This window comes from Phasianus colchicus, chromosome 2, assembly GCF_987193195.1.
Source record: "Phasianus colchicus chromosome 2, bPhaCol1.hap1.1, whole genome shotgun sequence".
Taxonomy (NCBI): domain Eukaryota; kingdom Metazoa; phylum Chordata; class Aves; order Galliformes; family Phasianidae; genus Phasianus; species Phasianus colchicus.
The window spans coordinates 33,360,576-33,388,000 of record NC_143437.1 but is presented as its reverse complement, the minus strand read 5'-3'; the positions used below and the strand labels follow the sequence as shown (position 1 = coordinate 33,388,000).

Genomic DNA, 27,425 nt, shown 5'->3' with positions numbered 1-27,425 from the left:
GCGGGCGCTGCGCCTGCGTCGCCGAGCCGCCTTCCTGCGGGTGCCATGGCCGCGCTCGGGGAGTGGGGCGTGAGGCGGCGGCCGGAGGAGGCGGCCGGCTACGAACTGGACGAAGATGATGACGACGGTGGCGGTGGAGATGCCGATGGGTTCACGCTGGACGAGGTGCTTCGCCTCGGCGGCACCAAGGTGAGGGGAGGCGGGAGGGAGCGGGAGCGCGTGGGGCCCGCGTGTGAGCCGCGTGTAACCGCCTCGCTGCCGCCCGCAGCAAGACTTCCTCATGCTGTGTGCCGTGGACGAGGCGGAGGAGATGGTGGACGGCGGCAAGAAAGGTGCCATCGACGATCTGAAGGAGGGGGAGCTGGAGGCCTTCATCGGCTCCTTGGGGCTTGGCAAGTATGCAAAGAGCTGCCTGGATGAGGAGGAGGAGGAGGAAGAGGAGGAGGAAAAGGTTGGCAGAGAGAAAGCGAAGACCCCAAAGAAAGAGAAAAGCAAGAAGGAGAAAAGCAAGGAGAAAAGCAAGAAGGAAACAAGTTTTCCTTCATCAGAAGGGAAAAAGGAAAAAAAAGCCGAAGAGCAAGTGAGCAGTAGAAAAGACAGCAAGAAGAAGCTAGCATGCCAGCAGCAATCAGTACAGAAGGAGAGGCTGGAAGAAGACTTCACATTTCATGCTAGGGAGGTGATACTGGTCAAACCTGGCGGCAAGTGGTACGACCTGGAGTACACCGGTGAGACTTCTGCTGAGCCGCAGGATCCAGCCCTCCTGTCCCAGTACAAGGCCTTGGCCCAAAAGCTGTACCAGCACGAGACAGAGCTGTACAAGAACAAGACGGAGTATCAGAAGGGGGCCTCGTCGGCGTGGATGAAAACCGTCGTGTCATCAGGCACCCTCGCTGACAGGATGGCAGCCATGACCCTCCTCATTCAGGACAGCGCTGTCCACAGTCTCCATTTTGTTGAGAACTTGGTGAACCTCATAAAGAAGAAGGGCAGCAGGCAACAGAGCCTCATGGCTCTGGACACTTTCAGAGAGCTTCTCCTTTCAGATCTCTTACCGGATACTCGCAAGCTGTGGTCTTTCTCACAGCGTCCATTTAACAACATAGAGAAAATGTCGAGTGGCAACAGAGATTCAAGGGACAGGCGGCTGATACTATGGTACTTTGAGCACCAGCTGAAGCTGCAGGTGGCAGAGTTTGTGCAGACCTTGGAAATACTGAGCCATGATTCCCTGACAGCAACAAAAACCCGAGCGCTGGCAGCTGCCCATGAGCTTCTCTGCAACAAACCTGAGCAGGAGAAATTTCTGCTTGTTCAGCTGGTAAATAAACTGGGAGACCCTCAGAACAAAATAGCCACCAAAGCCTCTTATCTTCTAGAGACTTTACTTCACAAGCATCCAAATATGAAAGGGGTGGTGTGCAGTGAGGTGGAGAGACTTTTGTACCGCACAAACATCAGTGCAAAGACTCAGTATTATGCCATGTGCTTTTTAAATCAGATAGTCCTCAGTCATGAAGAAACTCCATTGGCCAACAAGCTGATATCTTTGTATTTCTGTTTTTTTCGGAACTGCATTAAAAAAAAAGATGTTGAATCCAAAATGCTCAGCGCTCTTCTTAGCGGGGTAAACAGAGCTTACCCTTACGCTGAGATTGGTGATGAGAAAGTGAAAGAACAGATGAACACCTTGTTTAAAGTTCTGCACCTTGTGAACTTCAGCACCAGCGTCCAGGCCCTGATGTTACTGTTCCAGGTTATGGACTCCCAGCAGACTGTATCCGATAGGTACTACGCAGCGCTGTATAAGTAAGTGACAGGTTTGGATCTTTGCTAAAAGCTTAACTGCCATTTAGATTTTGCAAACTTTGCGTCCCACTGGATTAACATTTCTGATATTTACTATGAGCAAAAAATAACATATGTAATTTTTTTTTTTAACTTAACATGGGGATAAAGGATAGTGGGCGGTTGTGAGAACGTGACTTTGCACTGTTTTCTGGCAGCATGTTTTAATTCCAGATACATTTTAACACTATTTGATAATTACTTATTCTGAAATCACTTTTACAGACAGTGTGTTTTAGTGATGTAATAGCCCAAAATCCTGTTGTCTGTTTTTCATAAGGGAAGAAAACTCTATGTAAACATGATCTCTAGATGACTTAATTTGTTGAGTTGCGAAAATTTGTGTTCTAAAGTAATCTCCTTTTTGATCCTAGCTGATTATTTAGACACTTGGTAGGATCCTTACAGGCTTCTATTTAGTTGATGCTGATTTTATAAAGGGAACTTGGGTTCCCCAAGACCTTGCAATGCATTTAGAGATAGTGTCAGGAAAAAAGTGAATAGAAAGTGGACTTGCCAACACAGATATCTGGCCTGATTGTGAAGCCTGACAGTTGCCAACCATTTTCTTTTTACTTTTTTGACTGTCTGAATAGGTCAGATTAGTTTCTCACTTTGTATGTCCTCAGTTTTTAAACTTCTATGTTGAACATTTATTTCATTTACTGATACAGGTTTGTTTGTTTTTTTAACATTAATTGTTTGTTATGGACTTGCAGATATTACACAGCTGTTGACATTTTCAACATTGTTCATAATGGTTTGTTCTACTGGAGAGCAAGCTGTGACTGTACTTCTGGATACCTGTCTGAAAAATGTGGATAGTAGTTTTTGATAGCAGTTATTCTCCAGTGTGTGATATGACAATTAATTCTCCTTTGTTTTCTACAGGAAGCTTCTAGATCCTGGTTTAGCAGCCTGCTCAAAGCCATCCATGTTTCTTAATCTTATCTATAAATCTCTGAAGGCAGACGTGGTGTTACGGCGAGTGAAGGCCTTCGTGAAGAGGTTGCTTCAGGTCACTACTGGACAGACACCACCCTTCATTTGTGGAACCCTGTACCTTCTGTCTGAGCTTCTGAAAGTAAAATCAGGCCTGAGGGTCCAGTTACAGGATCATGTGGTATGACTTCTTTATTCCATAGGGCTAAGAGAGATTTTTCTAACAAACTGTAATAAAACTGAAAAAGAAAAGTTCACAAACATTTTCTTTATTATTTAGGAGTCTGATGAAGAAGAGTGCTTTAAGGATCAAGAAGAGGCTGAAGAGAATGAGGAAACGTTTGTGGATGCAGACAAAGTGGAAAGGGAAGAGAGGAGTGCAACAGAAAATTCTTCTAAAACTAATAATCTGAGTTCAGCAGCCTCATGGGTGCATCATGAGAATATGGGAGGTAAATTAGCAAGAAAACATAATGCATTCAAGTCCTAACATTCAGTAACAGTGACATATTGATCAAAACTGGTAAAATTAATTAGAACATAATTTTAGTTTTTCAAATTGATCAGAATCATTTTTTTTCCTCGTTCTGTTAGCTCAGCAATAGTGAAGAGACTGTATTCATCTTTTAATTGTTTTCTCTAATAGGTTAGTGTGTTTGTGCCTAAGTAATAAACAAACTGGATTTTTTTTCTTCCAACTTGAAAGACATTCAGAGTAACGTAGCCATTGTCAGGATGTGTGTAGGTGCATATTCAGTTGAGCCTTCCTAGAACAACCTGTCTAGTTCTGAGCCGCTTCTAGCTTTGCTCTTTCCTGATGACCTTTTCACAAAGTCATAGAATCATCAGTCTGGAAAAGATGTTCAAGGTCATCAAGTTCAAGCCATCCATCTGACCCACCAAGTCCCATCAATAAAACATATACTGTAGTGACACATCCTCACATCTCTTAAATACCTCCAGGGATGGAGACTGTACCACATCTAGGCAGCCCATTTCAGCACGACTACCCTCTCTGAAGAAATTATTTCTGATGTCCAGTTCAAACCTCTGACACAATGCAAGGCCATTTCCTCATGTGCCATCACTTTTTACCCAAGAAAAGAAACCAGCATCCTCCTACCTGCAAACTCCTTTCAGGCAGTGGTGAGGTCTCCCTTCAACCTCTTGTTCTCCAAACAACAGCCGCAGTTCCCTCAGCCGCTCCTTGTAACATTTATTTTCTAGTCCCTTCATCAACTGTGTTGCTCTTCTCTGCAAACTCTTGAGCAACTCAGTATCTTGACAGCGAGGGTCCCAAAACTGATCATAGTATTCAAGGTGTAGTCTCACCTGTGCTGTGTACGAGGGGACGGTATTTCCCTTCTGGAACAGAGAAGGGGTTTTCAAGGGCTTTCCTGGAAGCAAGTAGGAACTCACCTGTACCACCTGGTCATACTGTGGGCTTCTGGATTTAATCTTTGTCTGCTACTGTATGAATCTGTGGCCTGTCTAGCAAAGAATGATGAACAGCATTGCTGTCACGGTGAAATGAAGATAATACCCTCCTGAGTTTGCTTGAGGAAATGTAATAGTCTTCTTCTCTCTCTACTGTCCCCCAGGGAGAAAGAATGGGGTTTCCTATGATCCTTTGCACCGAAGTCCTTTATACTGTGGTGCTGAAAGTACAAGCCTTTGGGAACTGAAGAAGGTAAAGCATTCTCCTGTTACTGCATACTGTGTTTCTTAGTGTGGTCCTTGTATCAGGAAAAGAAAATTAACTTTGTTATTTTGGGAGTAGTTACCTCAGTCAGACAGAAAGGTTAAAGAACACATTGCTCAGCTCTGAGATTGTACGTGCTGTATTTGGTGCTGTTATTCCAGAGTAGGAATAGTAATTTTGTAGTGGAGATTTGATCTGTGATCTTTTTGAGACTTTTGAATCTTTACTTTTATTAATGAAGTCTTTTGGTGTTTTGTTAAATAAAATTATAGTCATGGGTACTTTTGGTTAATGCTAACGAAAGATTAGAACTTGGCATTCCTTATTTGTTTAAGAGCAGAGCCCCAGTACATGCTTGTGTGTTGTTTGGTGAGTTGCAGAGTGGTCTTCAAACACAGTGTTGTCAGAAGTCTATGACAACATGAAAAACGATGGCATTTATTTTTGAAGTAGAAATAAATAAATGTTTTGTGTTTTTCAGCTTTCTGAACATTTTCATCCATCTGTGGCTCTCTTTGCAAAAACAATTCTAGAAGTAAGTGCTTTTACCTATCTAGCTTTGAACTGTGATTTTTGTTAGCTATCTTTTGCCATTAAAAAAAAGTATAAAACTTTATTGCACTCTGCTCTGCAGGTTGCTAGAAGTTCTGCAACACTGTGGGTAACATGCACTCTAATACAAAGCTTTTCATTGAATTAGTGCTTTATCTAAATGAGACTGCTCACAGAAGGAAATAACTTTGTTGAAAAGTGCATATTATGTGATCCTTAGAGTCGTTTTAGATTTTGGTCTGTCTGCATAAAGTGCTCTAGTTTTGATGTGAGAGGCTCTGTTTTTGAAACAAAACTTTTCTTATTTAGTTCTTAAAATACTGTGATGATATCATGCACAAGTGCCTACTTAGAATTTTTATTTTCTTTTATATCTTTGGTATTCAAGTTGCACTGACTATTAACGTAGTAGTTGCAAATTATGAATCGCTGTCAATAAAAATGCTTCTCTTTTAGCACAGTACATTGCAAGGCATTTCATCACTGAAATGAAGTGAGGGAGGTGCTTTTTGAAGGAAACAGTGAAATTCCAAGAATAAAAGCACGTAAAGGAGCGGGTTAAGTGGTCAGGCTTAAATGATGAGATATCCCTAAACCTTATTGTTTGTTTGATGGACCATTTGAGCCTCTAACTGTATGTCTGTCTTTTGAAAATGAAGATCACAATTATTTTCTTATTTCAGGGAAATCACATTCAGTACTCCGGTGACCCTTTGCAAGATTTCACATTAATGAGATTCTTGGATCGCTTTGTGTACAGAAATCCCAAACTCCACAAAGGCAAAGGTGAACTTCTTTGCATTTGGTCTTGATTACTGATGGTGAAACTCTATCAGATTGTTAATGACCTATGCTTGCCAAATATTTGGAGTGCATGTGGTGCACCAGAGAAGTGACATCAGTCTGCAAGGCTGTGTGAAAGATATCTATAACTTAGAACCAGTTGCTAGCCACATAGTGCTGTCTCCTAACCAGAGTTTCAATAACTGCCAAGCCAGCAGGAATAAATGTAGGGGAGTGTAAAGACTGAGTACAGAATAATTGAGGTTGGATCATTTAGTCCACCTCCCCTGCTTAAGCAGGCTGCCCAGGACTATATCCAGGTGACTTTTGAAGATGACATCTACAGAGGGAGACTGCACAGCCTCTATCGGCAGCCTGTGCCAGTGCTTAGCCAGTCTCACAGTAAAAAGTGCTTCCTGATGTTCAGATGAGTACAAACCCCATTTCCTCACCTTATCCCCGGACCCGTCTGAAAATAACCTGACTTTATCTTCTTTGTACATTCCCTTCAGATATTTGTGCACATTGATGAGAATCTCCCCTAAGTCTTTTCCAGGCTGAATAGTCCCATCTCTTGTGGCCGTTCTTCACAGGAGAGATGCTCTCATCCTTTCATCTTTAAGGCTCTTTCCTGAGCTCCCTGTAGTATGCACATCTCTTGTACTGGGGGCTCAGAACTGGGCACAGCCCTCCAGGCATAACTTCACCAGGACCGAACAGAGGGAAAGGATCCCTTGCCTTGGCATGCTGATAACACTCTTCCTAATGCAGTCTAGGTTAACATTGATTGTCTTTGTGGCAAGGGCACATTGCTGGATCCTGGTCAATGTGCTGTCTCTCAGGGCCTTTTCTGCCAAGTTGCTTTCCAGCTGGGTGACCCCCTACATATATATTAGTTCCTGGGGTTGTATCTCTCCAATTGCAGGACTTCCTGCAGTTCTCTGCTGAACTGCATGTTTTTACAGCCTGTCAGGGTCCCTCTGGGTGGCAGCCATTCCTCTCAGCTTTGTATAAGTTCTAATAAAGTAATTTGTTTCTGATTTATGTTCTGCTACAGAGAACACCAGCAGTGTGGTAATGCAGCGGAAGAAGAAGCAGTTTATGACAGATATACGAAATCTGGCAGGTAGGCTGGCCACTTTTCTTTTAACATTATGATTAAGAAGCTGTTTTTTTGAAGTAAAAAAAAAAAAAGTCTTGGTTGATGGTTGTGAATATCCATCCTCTGTGCTGTGCTGTTTCTGTTGTCTCAATCACTGTCTATTTGAGTAGAAAAACAGTTTATCTGCTGCTGTACTACTACTTTGCTTTAGTCAACAAATCTTTTATTACCTTTTCTCCCTGTATTTTCCCTCTAGTTGTCAATTATTTTCTCATAGCAATTCTTTTTTCTTAGGCAGTGCATCATCAACCTTATACTTTCTCCTTGCCATTAGGAAATGTATAACAGCACAGGACAGAGTGCCTGAAAACAAGATGCCTTTTTGTCTACTGTGCTATTTTTGCTATCGCCTGCATGTATTTTCTGTATTTTCTCATGCTAAATTACCATTTTTTTTTCCTGCATCTCATACAAGGTGATACACTCGCTGGGTAGAGAATAAATTTTGCAGTGTAAAAAGTTTAGAGCATTGTTACAGATTGGCTTGCAGCTGGCAGTGTGACACCTTGGGGGCAAAAATGCTGCTAAAAAACATAAACAGCCTTAGAGTTTCTTCTGGCTAATGTTAATTCTAGTTAGAAGAGCAATTTGTTAGGGTATTAACTTTAGAGATATGTATGTTTACAAAAAAATAAGTTTCCTGCTCACAGATACACCATTTTTTTTGTCTGGCATCCTAGCTTTTTTGCTTCATGAAATTTCTAAAAATATACCTAGAATTATATAAAAATCTTTAAAATGTAAGCTGGTCTAGTACTAGTTAATGCACTAGTAGTATTCAGTTAATGAATTTGTTTCTGAACTATCATATGATCACATTAATTCTGCTTAATATAATTGAAAAGTGACTTACAATCTCAGAAAATGGATTTATATAACAATGCAAATCGTACTAAGCTCTTTCCTTAGATTATGTGGATTACTTCAAACAATGCCACAGCTGTGGCTTTTAGGATTTGTGTTCAGCATCTCTTCTGTTCTTACTTTGGTAGGTAACTACCTGCCTACAGAAAAAAGCTGGGTTTTGTCCGCTCCCAGTCTTTAAGTGATTATGGGCAAGGTTTGATGGTAAGAACCAGTAGTTAAAAGCAAGATAAAACTTCAGACTTGTTCCTTGAGGATAGAAGAAGTACCATAATCTGTGAAGCCTCTAACATTCCCACAGATGTACTTCCTGTAACTTTAGATCTGATGTGTTAAGCAGGAGCTTTACTAATACAGATTAACTGTTGTGCTCTTAATGATGTGTGTTTTTCTGAAGCTTAAAGAATTCTTATCTAGAATGCATTTGAGGATGTAATTTATTATTGCATTCTTTAGTTTATTCTTATTTGAAGGAACAAACTGAACACTTACCACAAGTTGAGGAAGTTAAGTATTTTACAAGTAAAATGTCCAAAATAGTATTTATATATATTATAGTTAGGCACTGCTGAGGCATGAAGAACTGAGATGGCAAATCCTCTGATACCTTCTACTATTCATTTGAACAGTAATTTTGTATGCTGATCTCTTCTCAGAAACAAACCTTTGTCACTTAGGAAATATTACCATGTATGTCCACTGAGATAAGCAGTAGCACTTTCTTCTGAGGAGAGGGAGGGAAGTGGAAGACACGAGAGGGAAAGCTTCACAGGGTCATTCATTGATACTTTAGTTGATCTGTTGCTGCAGATGTCATGCTTTGCTCTGTTTCCTCAGAAATAGTGGTAGAGTAGGGCTGGATCCATTCTTCAGCATGCTTGATGGGCTTCTGGTACATGGCTCTCATTTCAGCTGCATTGCTTCTCACTGCCAGGGGTGCTGGGCAGTAGCAGTTCTACTGTTCCAGTGGATGAGAGTTAGCTTACATTATTTCCTTCTTTATTTTTAAAATAAGAATTTAAAAAAAAAAAGTATCTCTGGGGTATGTGACTGCAAAACCTCACTTGTTGGCATGTAAATTAGAACCTGATTTTTTCCAAGGAGCCTGCTCACAGCTAGTTATCAGTATATACAAAGAACTGTTGATTTGAAGTTCTGTGATGAACTGACTTTATGCAACAGAAGGCACTGAGTATCGGTTTATTTATGTCTATAATGCTGTTTAACCATTTGTGACATCACTGAGAAGAGTAACAGTCATTTCAACTTGAAGTAAAATCAGTTCCTTTTGGCTTTTGCAGTCAATAGTAAGGAATTCCTTGCCAGAGACGAAAGCAAAATCCCAGTGGATGAACTATTTTTTCACAGGTAATGAAATATTTACGAACATTCATTTTAAGAGTTTTTTAATACAATAGCTTCAAAAAAAAAAATTTAATAAGTATTTGCTAGTGTTTCATGTGCTTGCATGTTTTGATTAATTTAAAGGACTTGTGATGACAGTTCCCTTAGAACATAATTTCAGAATTTATCAAAAGGAAAGAATATCATGAATGAAAGCAGTCAGTGCTTGGAATCCATACATCAAATAATAATATTGTTATGATAAATTCACTCTAAACACTGGGTGATAATGAACGGCTCGTGGGTTGTGATTCTTAAGTATCAGAGGTAGATATACTTAGTTGGTAGATTGTGGGGTTTTTTTTAGTCTGGGGAAGAGAGAGGGAGACCTTATTGCTCTTTTCAGATATCTGAAAGGTATTGCAGTGAGGGTGGGGTTGGTTTCTTCTCACTGGTGACAGGTGACAGGACGAGGGGAAATGGCCTCAAGTTGTGCCACAGTAAGTTTAGGTTGGGTATCAGGAAAAACTTCTTTGCAGAAAGGATTGTTAAGCACTGGAATAGGCTCCACAGGGAGGTGGTTGAGTCACCATCCCTGGATGTGTTTAAAAACTGTTTGGATGTGGTGCTCAGGGACATGATTTAGTGGAGGGTTGTTAGAGTTAGGGTAGTATGGTTAGGTTCTGGTTGGATTTGATGATCTTTAAGGTCTTTTCCAACCTGAGCCATTCTATGATTCTAAGTTGAACTTGTCACTTTCCAGATCTGCACATCTTCCTTTTGCCCTTTTATAAATTCATATTTTCAAAATGATTCCTAGCACCTCTGTGAAATTGTACTGTTTTCATCTTACAGTAGTGACTTACAGCTCAAAAAAGAAAGAAAACAAATATCTGTTCTGGGATGTGTTTGAAGTAGTTGACTTACTCTTGAAACTGGAAAAGTACACAGTTGAATCAATCTGCTGGGTTATTTTTTAGTTTTTTTTTTTTTTTTTTAATCTTATAAAGAATTACCTGTAGCTTTGTGTCTGAGAGTAATATGCTGTTTCAGATTTTATACAAAGTTTGATAAAACAAGAGAGAAACACAGGCGCCAGGAGGATGAAGAAAGTGTGGAAGATGTGGATGATGATGAGTTTGAAAGAGCATTGGGTAAAGTTGCATTTTTCCTTGTAGTAACTATCCTGGTATTTCCTGCCTTTATAAATTATTAATTTATCCTTTTTGGATAAAATAATCTGGGACATGAATGTGAAAGTGGAAGAAAAATGACTTTTCAATTCCTGTTCTATGCTATTGTAGTTAACAGTGCAGCTTGTTTCACTCAGGTAGGAAATTTTGGGTGTTTGAGTGTAAACAAACTGGCCCAGATCCGTTGATGCTTCTTTGTTCATTTCCAAGTGTAGCCTGAGATGGAAATAACCTTTTCTTGTAGCCTGTTCTATTTTTTTTACTGCCTGGTCTTTTTAAACCTTCCTTAGAGATTCTGTCATAATTCCTAACATCTCTCATGAGATGAGTTGTTCAGTTAGGGCCTTGGCAAACTTCTAACCTGGAAATTAGCCAACAGATTAGCCGTCAGGACATTCATTTGAAGTATCCTAATTAAGTTTTGTCTGACTTGGATATCATCTGATGCTGATCAGAAATTACATTCTGGAAAAAGAAAACTGTCATTATTATTTAAAGAGAGCTCTATCTATCTATTTTCATTTTGTTTTATTTATTTTTCTTCAGAAAAAAGTCCAGTTATTTTAAACTAACTGTTTTGTGGATTATTTTTCTGTGGGAGTGTGAACAATTTAATATCAGGTCCCGCTGCTATTGATGCAGATCATATAAGTTGTTTGGGAACACAATACTTAATATTTGCAATAACTTCATAATTTTTGTTTGATGCTTTGTAGTAAAAAATATTTTTTTCCCCAGATGCATTTGAAGCTGATGATAGTGCTGTTGGTGTTGGCCAGGATGACCTTGATTTTGCTGGGTAAGACTTTAAATCAGTTCTTTCATCTTTCAGCTTATCATTTTTGCAGCAAAAAAAGAAAAGGAAAAAAAGGCAATGGCAGTTGAATGCTGGGTAGTGCTGTTTTTCTGCGTCCCTCAGAATGGAGCATTGTGATTCAATGGTGCTTACAGTACCTTTGCTTGAAGCATGAGACCTATAGTATTTTATCTGTACGATGCAGTAACCTGGTAAACAAGGTGTAATCCTACTTGTTTTTCATTGTCTCTGGTTTCTGTTTGGGAGTTACCATGTACAGAAGGAAACAAAATGAGGGATAGTTGTGCTGCTGCTGTCAGGACTGCTTGTAACTGGACCTGACTCAGGGAATAAACTGTGGGGTCCAGAATCACAGAGCTCAGTTTTCAGGAAGTCAGCAGTTCATTAGTGATTGATTAACCTCTTTTTTAGTTAAAGTATCTTCAATATACCCTTAAAATCAGCATAGAAAATTATTTTTAAGAATTGAAATAAGAATTAAACTCTTACTGAAATGTTTCTGTGATCCAGATGGGTGGGAGTAAAAAATAAGAGGAGACATAAAACAACAACTAAGCATCTAGTATCTAAAGAGCTGCATTTACTTTCTGGGGAAAAAAGAAGAGGTTCCTTCCTCATACGGAGATCCAACATATTGTGTGGTTTTTGTGGAAAAGACTTCCTGAAAAGCAAAGATGTGTGGAAAGACTCAGTTTATTTAGAATAGGATTATCTCCAAAACTTCTTAAAATTACTTAGTTTTTAACAGAGTTCCATACCTGCGTGCATAATACACTTATATTTATTATTACTGTATTTGCAGAATTTGCTGTGATGTTTTACTTTTCTACCATATTGTTTGAAGGTAGATGGATATTATCTGGCAAACTGTATTCTACCATATGATGTGCTAAACCTGTTATGTATTTTTTTAGTAATATAAAAAAGAAAAGCAATGGAAATAAGAAAAGCAAAAGTGAGGAATCTGGTGCTGACTGGGAGGATTCTGATGATGAAGATGAGTTCAGTGACCTGGATGATGAGGAAGTCTCCTTAGGAAGCATGGAGGAAGATGACTTTGAAGAGGATATGGATGAGGAAGGAGGTGTATTTATGGATGTGTCTGATGATGATAACAGCCCAGGTAAAGTAACATTTAATGTAAAAACAACAACAACAAAAAAAGAAAAATCTTTTATAAATAGATTATTTAATTTGCAATTACATATTTAAATTAATATTTAGTTATCTAGGTGAAAGGTTTGGATTTTAAGTGAATAAATGTTTCTCTTGCCAATCAAGTCTTCAGAAAAACAACATTTCCTGCACAGTCTATGAGATGAAAATGGGAGTTATACATGAAGTTTAACAGTTTGCATAGAAGACATGTTTTCTTGATGCTCAAAGCATTGGCAGAACAAAAGTAGCTTTATAATGGCTACAGTACACGCATATTAAAAGATTTCAAAGAGGAAAAAAAATCTGTTCCTAACTTTTTTATTTCTTTAGGTTAGTTAATGTTAATTTTTAGATGAGGTAACTTTCTACGTTACTGGCTTGCAAATAACAGCTTACTCTTCTAATGCAACTGTGCACCCCTGTTTTTATTACCTCTGTAACGGTAACTGATTGCTGCACCTTTATGGCTTTATTGTCTTTTCAACTGAAAAGCATGGGTTACTCAGAATGTACTTTCTGTAGCTGGCAAAGCACAAATTAATGGAGTATTTCAATGAATAACTTAAGGTCACAGGACTGTGATTGAAGATAGAGCAGATAAATTACTCATACAGCTGTTAACACATGAATCTTTAATAAGACTGTTAGTTCATCATACTTAAGCAGAAAATCAAAGTTTACAAAGTGTCCTAGCCTTCATGTGTTATATATCTTAGTTTCTTACCTCATTAATATTTGGTGCTTTGGAAAAAAAGCATAAAGGCACATCACTGAACAGTTTTTAATTTTATGGCTTTAAGAAATCAAGGTTCAGTTGTGTCCACTGTGTTTTAAACTTATTTTTGTAGTAAAGACTCAGATCATTGAGATAGATTTATGTCTAAATAGATATTTTTATTGGCTAGTGTGCTTTAAATACATGCAGAAGGTGTGGGAATAAGGAACTCATTTATTATTTTTTTCTGTCAGATCTTAACAATGACAATCAATCGAAGTCTGTCAGTAAAAAGACCAAGAGAAAGAAAGATATGAATTTTATGGGATCACGTGAAGGTAAGGAAGTATTATTTCAATTTGAGAAGGTCTAATACAAACAGGCAGTCTGGAAAAATTGTAACAAGAAGTCCAGTACAGTAGATTTGTGGATCATGATTCAGATTTGAATAAACCATAGAAGAAAAGGAATTGGTTTTAGCCTTGTCCTCTAAACAATGTGGCCTAATTCAGAATAGCATTCTGCTTTTGAAGGGCTGGGGATCAAAGGAGGTGTATTTGAAGGATGGAGTTGTACTGGCAGAGTAGCTTGTGGGTCTGTATTTGCTACTAATACATATTATGTAGATTTATGCTATTTAGTTCCTGTTGGAAAACTTTCTTCCCCCCTCTTTTTAGGGGAGGTGATGAATAAAGTTTTCTAACAGTTATTTTAGGTTGTCTTATTAAATTTAAAAAAAACAACCAAACAAAAACAAACAAACAAAAAAACTGTTTAAAACACCTCTATTTTAATGTTATTGTGATTCTTATGAGACAGAAATTCAAATTCATACTTCTTGTTTGAAGGATCCAGCCAAGGAAAGAAGAGAAAACTCAAAGATGCCAAAATACTGGCAGCTGCTGAAGAGGTAAGTTAGATCAGTGCTCAGAAAAATAAAAAAAAGTTCAAGCATTTTACATGTTTCTTTGTAGTGAAATAAGAAAAATTCTTTTTTTTTTAAAGATTGGCTACCTGCTGGATGAAAATGCAGGGTCCAAGTTTGACAATATTGGAATGAATGCCATGGCTAACAGAGATAATGCAAGTAAGTACATGCTATGGAGAGCAGGTAGTTGTACTGCTCTTCTGCTTCTTTCTCTTTAGATTCTGTACTTAAAATTTTGTGATATACTTTAAGCGCGGTACACATAAGGTTAGCGAGAGCACAGGAGGGAAAGTAGCTCAATGTAATTATGAGATGATGTAGTATTTTTCAGTTAAAAGATGCACAGTGCTAATATTAACTGTGACAACTGGACTTAATAAGGCTTCAGAAAAGAGGGGGCTTTTTTGTTCTCCTTTCACACTGTAAATAAAAACTGACAGTGTGCCATCTGTCAGGCTTTCATATGAATTTTGCTCTGATCCCAGAGTATTATGGATCCCTGTGAAGGGAAGATAGCATGGCTATCTTTATCTACCTACTGGAAATATTTCTTTGTGATATTGATGAAGCAAAAGTAATTTCTCAGAGATAATACAGATGAATTAAATGTGTATTTCTTTGAGTCGTCAGTCTTTTGTAGAGCCTTTACAAGTCTTTCTGATGTCACCTGAAAAAAATAGTAATGTGGTGCATACTTGTACAGAAGAGCATGTAGCATTTAAAAAAAAAAAAAAAAATCAATGTCAAGAGCAGTCTTAAACCCCAAGATTCTGAGATAGTAGGGTGTGTATTGCGGAGAAAAAAGTTCTCTGGTGTCAAAAAAATCAGCAGTTTGCATTTTATTAATGTTTATAAATAAATCAGTCAAGTTTTAATTTCTACATGATTTATCTGTATTCCACATGATGTTCAGAAGTATCCATCAGCTCCTGACTTCTTATCTTCCATCTCTCCTCTTTCCAGATATCAAACAGATCAAGTGGGAAGTAGAGCGTGACAGGTGGCTTCACAATAGGGATGTGAAAAGCATCATCAAAAGGAAAAAACAGTTCAGGCACACAGGGCTGAAAAAGAAGTACAGAGGCAAGAAATCAAAAAGATGAGCTGGGCATCATAATGTAGGCATTTTTTACAATAACTACTGCAAAATAATTATTCTCTTTATCAGCCTATCTTACTTTAATTCTTGCTGCTTAACCATGCCATTTGGTCGTTCTCCCTTATGCCGTGAATTCCAGACCACTCATTGGATTTGTAATAAACTGAAAAACAGGAAAATCTGTTAGCTGTAACTTAGTGATTTTATGGCTAGTTTGTTTGGACATAGAGCCCTGCAGTTCTGAGATCTCCATTCATCACTCCAGACACGCCTACATGTAACAGCAAACACTTTGCAATCTCTCCTGATGTAGTTTTAAGCAATAATACAATCTGTTTTATATGTAAGATGCAAGAGAAGCTTCAGCCATCTTTCCAAAGCCAGGAAACACAAACCTACCTTCTAGAATTGATGGAAACCTCTTCTGCATTGTGTATCTGAAGTCTGACAAGAAAGATAAGCCATAGTTACTTATGGTATTTTAAGAGAAATAATTAAATACACTATTTTTCTTATTACTTTTACATAAGTTTGTCCTAGCTCTTTGTTACAGGTGTTCTTGAGTACTGCGATCCACATTTTTTTAAACTGTATCAGAAACATATTGAGGCTCCTCCTGTGTACTGCTCTATCAGATGAGTGTTTTCTGAGCTTCCTCACACTAGTGGTAACTGCAGACAAGCTGCACACTCAAACAGAGCTGAATGAAGCACAGAAGACTGACTTGCAAAGAACACAGAAGACTTATTAGGAAACTGATTTCTGACATGGCCTTGGCATTCGCTGAATCCTTTAGGCAGCTTGACTGAACCAGCAGAGAATCATGAAATGACATTTTAATGCCGTTGTAATGATTTGCAGCAGTCTGTTGAACTTCTAAGTGCTACTGTTCGTGCAAAGTGACGAAAGCCTTACTCTGAGCGCAGCAAGCCATTGCCTGAGCTCACCACACCATGCAGAACTACAACTGAAGAACTTCTACAAGGACGTGTCAGAACAAGGATACAGTAAAGAAAGGGGTAGGTGGGTTCCATTGGAACTCAGTCTAAAATCACTCTCCTGCTGAAAGGGGGGAGCTGGTGCCTCACAGCCCCAGCAGCAGGTGCCCTTGGGATCGTGCTGACCCTGGGGTGGCAGGGCTGGCTGCCATCTTCTGCAGGGGTGCAGGCCTGTCATACCACTGCTGAGTTTTGCAGGGCCCCAAATGCAAAACAAGGCGGCTGCGGCACAGATGGAGCCTCTTTGTATAACTAAGCTGGTGCCTGGCTTGCTTGTGTGTTCCCTAAGCAGTGAATCAGAAGCATGAGAGGCTTCAGGGACTGACATTACGTCATTGGAAGCTGACCCTGGCTGCCCCCTGCACTTGCCAGCTGGGTTTGCTCTCATCTGGAAAACGTCAAATCACAACGCCTGTGAGACCGAGTGGTGAACCTGAGGATCCTCTCCAGGGGCTGCAGAGCAGATGCCTGAAACGGGATTCATCGAATCCTGCCTCATCTGACGGCTGCTTCCCCTTCATTACGAAAAGGCACAAGACCCCGTTCCAGCATCAGGTAACCTGCGCTGATCTTTGCCGCCAAAAACCCGAACGCGTGCAGACTAAACGCGGCGGTGCTGCAGCGCAATCCCCGGCTCCTGTGGCACCCCGCCCGGCCGTCCCGCCGCACCTCGGCTGCGGTCCATGGCGCGGTAAAGCAGGAGGGCGCCGCCCAGCCCGGCCACCTCCAGCGCCACCAGCCCCGCCACCAGCCGCCTCCTCATGGCCTCCGCAGCCCCCAGGCCGCGCTTCCGGTAGCGCCTGTACCGGCTGCGCACGCGCAGTCAGCCCGCCCCGCCCGTTGGGGCTGCGGTGGCTGCGCGGCGCCTCCTGCCGCCTGCGGCTGGACGGGTGGTGGGTGTGTGGGCGCTGGCCGGTGTGCGTGCGGTGTGTTTGAACGTCCTCAGTCAGAAGGGACCCACGAGGATCGTGGAGTCCAATCCCTGGTTTAACACAGCACTGCACAAATCTTAACCCTGCGTCTGAGAGCGTTGTCCAAACACTCCCTGTATTCTGGCAGCTCTGGGCCGTGCCCGCAGCCCTGGGCAGCCCGTTCCGTGCCCGCCGCCTTCCGGTGCAGACCCTGTCCCAGCCCTCAGCTGCCCTCCGCTGACACGCCGTTCCCTCGGGCCCTGTCGCTGTCACACAGAGCAGAGCTCAGCGCTGCCCCACCGCTCCCTGTGAGGAGCTGCAGCTGCCATCAGGCCTCCCCTCAGCTCCTCTGCACTGCACTGAGCACACACAGGGGCCTCAGCCACACCTCACACATCTGCAGACCCTTCACTGTGTAGCATTCCTTTTGGACACTTTATAGGTTTATGTCCTTCTTGCACCTAAAACAGCACTCAGTGTTGGAGGTGAGGCCTCAGGGTGCAGAGCAGGACAAGACATCCCCTTTCCTTGGTGGCAGTGCTGGGCTGGTGCACTGCAGGGTGCACTTGGCCCTTAGGGGCTTGGCAGAGCACACTGCTAACTCGTATTCAGCTTGTCACCAACCAGAACCCCCCCCATCCCCTTCTGTTCTCCAAATTCTCATCACCTAACTTGTCCATAGATCCAAGGTGTCCCATCCGAGGTGTAGAACTCTGCGCTTGCTCTTGTTAAAGTTCCTCTGATTGGTGTTTGCCCATTCCTCTAATTTGTCAAGACCTCTTTACAAGGCCTCTCTGTCCCAGTTTGGTGTCATCTTCAAACTTCCTTAGTATACCTTCAAGTCCTATATCCAACTCATTGAAGAGAACTGCCCCTAAAAAGAAGCCCTGAGGAATCCCACCAGTGTCTGTCTGTCAGCCCAATGTATCCTGATTATTATAATCCTTTGAGCCAGCCTGTCAGCCAGTTGTTCATCCATCACGTTACACTTTAGTTCAGGTGTGTGCTCCCCATTTTGTCCACAAGGGTGCTGTGAGAAACGGTATTTTGCTGAAATTGAAAAAAGATTATATCAGCTATATGGGCAATGCTACAAAAGGAAATTAATTTTTTTCAGTACAGCTTTGTGCTGCTTAGCCCAGTGGAGGAGCTCCTCTGCCCCTCCTGAACCAGCCCTGGGCCCCTCTGCATGTCCCAGCAGGGAAAACCATGGGTAGATATGTAAGGCTGCCAGTCATTAAAAAGGAATCTTTGTCTGGTCTTGAGTGTGTTGGAAAAGCCTGCACTACGCCATAACTCAGTGTTTAATTGTCTTTTTTAATATAAAAAATATGTTTAAAGGCAGTGGGTAGCTCCTGCAGTGATATTTTGAAACCAAAATGGTAGCTCTGCTTCCTTCTCTGTAGTTTCTTTCTGCTCTGTGGTTTTGATTTCATTGTTTTCTGTTACTTGTTATCTATTTCTCTTAACTCATGGTATGAGGTTGAGTTTATTGCCAATCTCTCTCTCTTTTTTAAATTTTTAGATTTTTATTAGGGACTTTTTTTTCTGAGGCTTTTTTCCTATTAATGTTATGTAAGATTAGATTTAATATCTTGTTGCTTTTTCTTTCCCAGAGCAATTCTTTCCCAATTCAGTATTCTCTGGTGGCTGAGCTCACTAGTATTACTTGCTCTACTTGCTCTCAATGGGATTTGTTCCTAAAGTAATTTCTCCTCTGCAGATTATGGATGGGCAACATCAACCCCGTTTTCATTTTCAGAAAGGTGAGAAGGGAGGAGAGAAAGAAATGTATCAAATTCTTAGGTTTGTTTGTTTGCATTTTTTTTTTTTTTTTTGAGGTGGGGGGAGGGGGAGAGGCGGAAATACCACCAACAATTTTTGGTCCACCCCTTAAAAATGTATATTTAAAGGCACTTAATGGTATTAGATGAGCAGTTTCATGTCCCAGCAAAAGTTGGTAACCATGGCTGAGGAGAATAAAGCCTTTGTAGATGAAATAAATAAAGCACTGGCAAAGTCTGAAGGGTTTACCCTGAAGGATCTGCTGTTCTCCTACCAGGGGACTCCTTATCCAGTCACAGTGTGCAGCGCAGAGACATTCCAAGCCCTGGAGAACCTGGAAGCCAGAAGAGATGATATGGTGCTGGTGTCTTACCCCAAATGCGGTGAATACATTATAAATTACTTGCTGTTGTCTATGGTACATTAACTAATTAACTGACACAATAAGAAGGAAAATAACAAATTAATTATGGTTTTATGTTGTGTGAGGATAATGGGCATTTCTGTTACAAGCAGAGGCAGCAGGTTTTTTCCCTGCTTTATCTTAATTATGTGATTGGTTCCACTAGTTTTTAGCATGATTTATGCTTCTGAAAGGATAAAATGTTTTAGCAATCAAACTATTTTTGGCTGAAGAAGTGAGAGTAAAGACTATAGTTTTTATTTATCAATGGAGCAAGATACCTCTGCAAGTGTGATAAACTGCATTCTGAAAAGAATATTAGTAATATAATGTAGTGTAATGTGCAGAAGCAATGAAGTTACGCAGTAGACTCTAAGGAGTAGAATGTGACAGTGTGCAGCATCTTTACTTGCAAGATAATAATGATTTTCTTGGCATTGTATTTAGTATCACTATTGTACTTTGTTTTGTAATTGCATCATTATATATATATTATAATGTTATATATATTATTACGTATATATTGTAATATATTATTATATTATAGCATACTGGAATTAAAAATCTTGTAGTCAGGGGTCATCAGAAAGGAAGAAAGGTGCAATAGAAGTGGTGAGGGTAAAAAAAAACACTCTACAACCAACTTACCAACCTACCAGCTAGCTGATTTTGATCAGTGTTATGTCTTGTGTGACATGTTTGCTTACAAGGAAGGGCCAGGTTTTGATAATGAAGGAAACGCTTTCTAAGCATATGTTTCTTCTTTGAGACCCAAGCAGCAGAAGCTAAAGGCTGCTGAAAAAGCGTGGTTCAGAGGAGGAATTCAGTGCACTAACACAGCTGCTATGCTCACATTGAGCTCTAATAAGAAAACTCTTAGCCAAGATCTCATGCAGCAAAGTGAAGAGCATGGTCAGTTCCTGTGGTTTTGTTTTGGTCAGTTCTGATCTGAAAATAAACTGTAGTGCGTTTAGGCACTGAAGAAGTAAGCCTGTAGTGTTTATAGGAAATTTATGCTAGCTGTGAGACAGAACATTGAGCCAAGAGAAGGAGAGGTCACACAAAAGTACACAAGGAGGGAGGTGACAAAACAAGTAAAATACGCATCTTTGTTTTTGACTTTAATTTTGTTGGCTTTGTGTCCAGGGTTTGGCTGGACCTTATAAAGATAGGCTATGGCAGAGTTTGGCACTGGCTTTGATTTCTCATAGAGTTTGGCAAATGTGGAGTTGTAATACTGCCTGCATCTGAGGTCTGATGGCTGGCTTCCTCTGCCAGCTTCACAGATATTTTCCATGCCAGGGGGTCAAACTCTATGGTCATATGTAATTTTTAGATGATTATGAATATGTTTGATGGCCCTTCAAAAATTTAATATTGTCCTCATTCCTTTTACTTACTGAGGATTATGAAGGATAAGTTACAATAAAGTCTTGCTATATGTAGTATTTCCCCCAGCTCTCGTATGTGCAGTGAGGAGGAAAACTCAACCTGATGCAGAGACATATTTGAGGTGGGGCTGAGGATGGTTGAGAAGCCAAGAGGGAATTTAGAGGCCAGGCATTTTAGGTTTATCAGTTGTAGATTTTTATTGAAATAAAATCAGCTTTTGTGCACATTCAGCTTATTCTGGGCAGCTAAAGACATGGGTTTAGTGACTCTTAATGATTTCAGTTCTGTTTTTTTTGTGTAAATAGGAGATTGGGATAAATCATATACATAATTAAATGTCTTTTATTTATACAATGCCAAATACCTTAAGATTTCTATATATGTAGATGTATTACAAAGCGCTGTATGATGTGTACAAATTGCATACACATTATTGTATAAGTATGACACAATCCTGAGCCACTTCATGTAACAGAGGGTGGAAGACCCACTTTCTGAGAAGAACTTTCTGCTGAAAGTGTGAGGTTAAAGCTGTTTGCATCCTGTGTTCTCTGCTAGTGCCTCTGTAAGCTGTGTTCATGGGGACTGGTGGCACACAGGAGGCTGAGGCAGCTCTGCAGCCACATCTCCACAACCTCAGTGGGAAACCCTCCAAGTGCATCTCCACAAGGCCCTTGGAGGATGCTGTGGTCTGTGGTGAACACACCATTCCCTCAGTGTGTCCCACCAGCTGTCATTGGGGCATCCATAAAGATCTGGGAAACCTGAGGGCAACACAAAGCAGCTGCAGATAGGCATGGAGCATGGAGTGAAAGTGTGCTGCTCCAGCAGACCTGGCACCCAGCCCATCATGCATGGCAGGGCTTCACTGCAAGGTCATTTCCAATGGGAAAGATGCAGGTGTCTGGTGGGTTGCAGCTCCTCTAGCCCTTCTTCTGGCAGTCACTTTGTGGAGAAAGCAACAGGCACAGCTTGGGACAAGCACTGCTGGTAATGCTGAATGGATGACTCTGTTTCATCCTCGACTCAGTGAAGGGAGAGGGGCAGAAAATTCTGACAAATGAATGAAACTCCTTGTTCGTTCCTTCCTACTTCTACCCGGACACTTCCCAAGTGTTTCTCTGTAAATGACAGGAAAGCTGCTTTTATTGTCTGTCACTGACTGTTTTATGACTATATTAAAAATATATTAAACGTATTGTTGTGTCAATTCTACTCCTAATACTTTCCACATATCATTTGTAAGTGAGTCAAGAAGGTCACAGTTAAGAAGCTGTTGAGGATCTTGTTAACAGAAAACATTAATTTGTTTATAGTCATTTGAGAGCTTTAATTTGATTTGAATCTGTAATTTGATGACTATTATTGTCTGTCATGCTGAATTAAGCCATGTAATGAGAAGGCTCTGAGATCTTACATAAACCTCTCATATGTTTTGTTTTGTTCTCTGGGTTTCTTGATCTAGGTGTGAATTGGCTTATCCAGATTTTAAATGATTTGATATTTACAACTATTCAGAGTAAACCTGTAAGCACAGAGCTACCATTTATTGAATGTGGAGATCCAGATAAATATCAGGTTAGTGAAAAGAACCTGCTTCAAGTCTGTAGTTTTCTCTCCTGCACCCCCGCACACAAGTTATTAAAATGAAGTCATGTAGCAAGTAAAGATATTTCTCCTGAGAGGGTAAAAAAGGATAAATTTGGATGAGTAATGCCTCTTTATTAGGAGCTGCTTCACGCAGGCGACTCATGCTGGCAGATTGTTGCTGCACCCATGTAATAAACCTGTTCTCACTTATTGTTCTGTTTATTTCTAAAGAGGATGAAGCAGATTCCATCTCCAAGGATTTTGGCAACACATCTGAATTATGATTTCCTCCCCAAGTCTATTTTCAAGAACAAAGCCAAGGTGGGCTTTTTTTTTTTTTTTTTTAATCCTTCCCTTCCTAACAACAAACCTAATTTCACTGGCAGCACTAACATGCATGAATATTATTTTGTACCCTAGCAAGTGTTATTGAGGGAAAGGAATTTGGAGGAATTGGAACAGATTGTCCAAGGAAGTTGTGGATGCCCCATCCCTGGAGGCATTCAAGGCCAGGCTGGATGTGGCTCTGGGCAGCCTGGTCTGGTGGTTGGCGACCCTGCACATGGCAGGGGGATTGAAACTAGATGATCGCTGTGGTCCTTTTCAACCCAGGCCATTCTATGATTCTATGACCTCTGGACTACCTTAGCACAAAAGCATTAGTGGTACATAAACAAAGAACAGATCTAGAGGCTGTCACAGTGCTCAAAAAATGGTTGAGGTGTCATGCTTTTCTCTTCTATGCTACTCTTGTCTACATATAGCCGTGGTAAGAATTAATGTGACAGCAGTATCTCTTGAGACCCTGACTGTTTCCATGCAGAGTCACATTGTTAAATTTTCAATATTTCTGGTTCCAAGTCACTGAACAATGAAAGGTACATAGCAGTTAGGTACATAGCAGTTAGGAAATGTACCAGAGATGAAAGGAGGAACTAGTTAAGGAATTGGGGTTTTAACCATGTTCCAGGAGTATTTTTTCCTGTTTTGTGTATAGCTTGTTCACAGAAGTGTTTACTCTCTCCAAGGATTGCAGTTTCTTAGGATTTCAAATACACTTCAGGGCTATAGGCAAATCTTAGGAGTGGTAACAAGGCCTTTATTATGACATGTTATAAATTTATTCTCTGTGCCTTACCTAATAATGAAAATATTTTGTGGTAAGTTATTGATTGCAGAATGTTTGGTTTTACTGTCATTTTGGTTGCCAGGGGAAATAAGTGATCTAAAGTTGTTGATCTCTTTCTCCCACTCCAGATACTAGTGTTGTTTCGAAACCCTAAAGATACAGCTGTTTCATTTTTCCATTTCCACAAGAATGTGCCAAGTGTCCCCAGTTACAGCTCCTGGGATGAGTTCTTCTCAGAGTTCATGAATGGGAAAGGTATGGTTATAGTTACTGAATGTAGCTGAAGAAACAACAGAAGAAAATATTTGAAAACAACTAAATGGGACTAGTGGGAAAACAGCTGTGTCATAATTAGTTCACTGGTGGCCATACCTCATGATAAAGGAGATAGCTGAATGCAAAAATGGGGAGAAAGCACAAAAGATACTTTGCTTCTGACTATTTTGCTCTTCCAAGCAAGGGGAGTTGCCTGGCAGCTTGATAATGGCACTGGGATAAAATCCTGTCAGTTAGTAATGGAGGCAATGCTACAAAGCTGAAATGGTGATAATGGAATGACTGTTGTGTTCCCATACACGAGGCCAAAAACCCTGTAAGGAACTTAGATTTTAGATTTAGAATGATGTCTAGCTTTAGCTTTTATGAGATATCTTTAATGCCAATACAGAAATGGAGGGGAAGTACACATGGGAAGTACATGTTTCTCTGTGGAAGCCACCTATCTACAAAAGCCCAATGGAAGTCTCTATTGTTCTGATATACAGTATGGTACCACCTAAAGGACAGACTGTTCTGTTTTTCTTCATGGACGTAACTGGTGAGCCACAGAGAGCAATCCTTCAGTCAGAGAGAAATAAGTACACAATAGTAAAAAGGGTTCACACTGATGCTTTTTTCTCTTCACAGTTGGCTGGGGATCTTATTTTGACCATGCAGTCACCTGGAACAAACACATTGACGATGAGAACATTATGATTGTAATATATGAAGACCTGAAAGAGGTAAAGCAGCCACTGTGTGCTTACAGTCAAGACACATCTGAGCCCATTTCCTGAAAACTGCTGAAATTAGAAGAAAATAGCACAGGTTTCTGAAAGCAAAATCAAATATCCATTTAGGAACAAGTTGAGTCTGGCTATATGAAAACCGAGCTCCCGTGTAACATACAAAATGTACTGTGAAGGAAGATGGTGTTAGTAGGTAATGGCCATATGTGTCCTGAGTGGGTAGGTCCTTTTTTAGAAGAAGCGTATAATATGACCCCCTCTCACTGCATTATTTTCAGAATCTGGCTTCTGGTGTAAAGCAAATAGCAGAATTCTTTGGATTCTCCCCAACAGCAGAGCAGATCCAGTCCATTGCAGACAGGGCTACTTTCCAGGCAGTGAAGAACAAGGCTCAGGAGACTCATGGTGCTGTTGGCACAGTTCTTTTCCGCAAAGGTAAATTTGTTTACAGCAAACAAGAAGCATATTTTGCAAGGTTTGTGAATGGTAGTGCTGTATCTTGGACAAATGGATTTGGATGAGTAAGTGATTAATTTTTATGTATAATTTTCGGGGTTGGAACTTAAGAAACACTGCTGGTGCTTCCAAATGCTATCAACTGATTCCATTGTAAGTGCCAGTATCATTCAGTAAAGCCCTGCATAATGTGGTTAGCAGAAGTGCCTTCCAGGTATAACACCCTTCGGTCACGGTTTGCAGCAAGCACCAATTAAAGCAAAGAGTTTTATTTTGGTTTCTGTGACTACTGGGGGTACCCTGGCACTTGATCTGCAAAGATTTTTCTTCTTGGATTTCCTAAATAACCTTTGTGGTTGTGTAGGAACCTCACTCAGTTTGTTGAATCCAGATACTCTACAGGTTGAGCCATGCCTTTTAGCCATGGATCACGCTAGAGCTGTAGACCCAGAATACCTCTGGCAGTGAACTCTCCAAAATCTTGATCAAAAGTAGATTGCAGCTCAGAGTAGTGTCTGATTGTGGCACACTACTCTCTTGCAGTTAAAAGCCACATCTTTGAACTTTTTGAGTTCTTTTCATAGCTGCTGATCATCTTTTACAGACTTCTGCAACTGTGTAAGGCACAAGGCAGACCAGTAGCTTCCCATGTCCCACTTCTGTTCACATTCTCTTAAGGACACTGAAAGTAAAGCAGCACAGTGTATTCTTTTTTAAAAAATGAATTATCCTGAAATACGACACGAGGCATGACTTTGTCTCAAACCATACTCCCTTGTCCTTACAGTCAGGGCTATTGTTTTACTTTTCTTTATATTCCAGGTGTTGTTGGGGACTGGAAAAATCTTTTCACTGAAGCTCAGAATCAGGAAATGGATGCCAAATTCAAAGTATGCTTAGAAGGAACCAAGCTGGGAGCAAAGCTAAAATATGATGTGTACTGCAAGGCCTGAGCTTCTGCTATGGAGAAGTCTAACATCTAGGCTGCTTTTTGTTCACTTTCATGTAATCAAAGAGAAATTAGAACAATACCTGTTTTATAATTTATATGCAGTAGTTGAACCTGCGGAAATCACTGGAAATGTGTTTGGTAGGTTGGAAGTGACCTTCCATGAGATTTTTTAAGCCAATCATTAGGTGTTTTCTTGATTTTCAGATTTGGAAATGTGTAGTATTTTGGTTTAAAATGAAATTTCAGAAGGGTTTTTTTTTGTTGTTATCACTTTCTCTGTAAGATAGAAAGTTTCCACCTCTTTTGGCATGAATATTTTTCATTGCTTTGGAATGAAAAACAATGAATGTTAGTGGAAGTTCTAATTCTGAGTAATTGAAGGAATTGTCCTGGGCAGAAGCTGCTCATGGAGGTTGGAATGAGGATTGAAGAGCAAAGTAGAACATACAAAACCAAACCAAATTAGAACAAATTGTGTTAATACCAAAGAAGTGAAGTTGATGAAGCTTTTCAAACTAATTCCAAGATCCATATAAGTGGAAAATACAGCTGTGTTCCTTATGTATTTGCTTCAGCTGTAATAGGCCCTACTGGAACAGTAGGTCAGTGTCATTGCTAAGAAATATATACAAAGGAAATTCAAAAGACTGATTGAGGATGATGTTGAAAAAGGAATACCAATCTCTAGTAAAGTAGGTTGCATGAATTGCTTGACCAATAATAGCCAGTCTATCTGCTTAAACTGCCATCTTTTTCCATTTAGGATTTTACTGAAATATTCCAGGACAGTTAAAGAGAAAATTCTGTATCAAGATGCTAAACAGACTACTTTTATGTTTTTACACCTTTAGATCAGCAAGGTTATTTAAGCTGAGGTTGCTTAGCCACATGAAGTAATATTTTATGGATGACATTCTTACATCAATAATCTGCAGACTCTTCTCGGCACGTACGCACATACTCAGTGATTACCAGCTAAGAATGAGCATTAAAGCATGTTGAATATAAAACTGTTGAGTGTGAGGGGCAGCTGATTTGTTTGCAGCTTTCTGTGTGTTTTAGTTTCTGTTCTGTTAAAAATGAAAGCACATATGAAATCTAAATGTCATGTCACTAAAGAAAGAGAATTTTTACCTTCCTCAAACACATTCAGAATTGAAAAGCACTGTGAAATGTTTTCAAATGGTGGCATTGAAGGTCAAACCCAATAGCCCACAGTGTTTATGGCTTTTGACATCAGCTAAACAAAAAAAATCAAACCCAACAGAAAAATTAAACTCCTCATTGAGGAAAATCACCGGTCATATATTCTATTCTTTCAGCCATACACACAGACAACAGTTTTGGTTCTACATTTTCCATTTATATTTTGTATTATATATACGTGTTCCCATTTATACTTGTTATTATGGAACTTGTAGTAAAAACTTTAAGTGATATTTTTAACACATTAAAGAATATGTTGGATCATTTGCCTTTTAATGAAGAAAATTTTCACTCTCTGACTACAGGCTTTGATTTTATTATTATTATTATTTTATTTTTTTTGTGACTTGTTTCACACTTTAATTTTCTAGCAGTTGTAAGTATTTATAGTATCTATATTATGGTAACTGGTAAATGCTGCTCTATTAGTACTTTTGTCATCTCCATTTCCCTTATGAGCTGCTCAATAACAAACATAAAGCAGGAAAG

The 27,425-nt window shown here is 40.0% G+C and overlaps 3 protein-coding genes across 7 annotated transcripts; 2 read left to right on the top strand and 1 right to left on the bottom strand.

Annotated features, from left to right (window-relative positions):
- Positions 1-15,551, top strand: CEBPZ (CCAAT enhancer binding protein zeta). The gene is made up of 16 exons (XM_031593086.2): positions 1-189; positions 269-1,809; positions 2,740-2,971; positions 3,071-3,242; positions 4,392-4,480; positions 4,974-5,027; positions 5,728-5,830; positions 6,885-6,953; positions 9,155-9,221; positions 10,251-10,351; positions 11,129-11,189; positions 12,122-12,330; positions 13,335-13,418; positions 13,929-13,990; positions 14,086-14,167; positions 14,972-15,551. Exons 1-16 carry the CDS (start codon positions 46-48, stop codon positions 15,109-15,111), a joined length of 3,210 nt encoding a protein of 1,069 aa, XP_031448946.2. The 5' UTR covers positions 1-45; the 3' UTR covers positions 15,112-15,551.
- CEBPZOS (CEBPZ opposite strand) lies at positions 15,187-16,933 on the bottom strand. Its single transcript, XM_090135308.1, has 3 exons — positions 16,775-16,933; positions 15,507-15,551; positions 15,187-15,270 (listed from the first exon to the last, which is right to left on the bottom strand). Exons 1-3 carry the CDS (start codon positions 16,866-16,868, stop codon positions 15,188-15,190), a joined length of 222 nt encoding a protein of 73 aa, XP_089991434.1. The 5' UTR covers positions 16,869-16,933; the 3' UTR covers position 15,187.
- SULT6B1 (sulfotransferase family 6B member 1) lies at positions 15,559-26,740 on the top strand. 5 transcript variants are annotated; one of them, XM_090135307.1, is made up of 9 exons: positions 15,559-16,126; positions 16,398-16,660; positions 18,740-18,822; positions 22,062-22,174; positions 22,418-22,507; positions 23,444-23,570; positions 24,222-24,316; positions 24,601-24,757; positions 25,601-26,740. In XM_090135307.1, exons 3-9 carry the CDS (start codon positions 18,747-18,749, stop codon positions 25,729-25,731), a joined length of 789 nt encoding a protein of 262 aa, XP_089991433.1. In that variant the 5' UTR covers positions 15,559-16,126; positions 16,398-16,660; positions 18,740-18,746; the 3' UTR covers positions 25,732-26,740. The 5 variants fall into 5 exon arrangements, 4 of the variants coding, with proteins under 4 accessions (XP_089991433.1, XP_089991431.1, XP_089991430.1 ...); XM_090135305.1 differs by having other exon boundaries at positions 15,559-16,660; XR_016464160.1 differs by lacking the exons at positions 15,559-16,126; positions 16,398-16,660 and having other exon boundaries at positions 18,792-19,184; positions 25,601-25,868; positions 26,582-26,740.
- Positions 26,741-27,425: the final 685 nt, after the last annotated feature.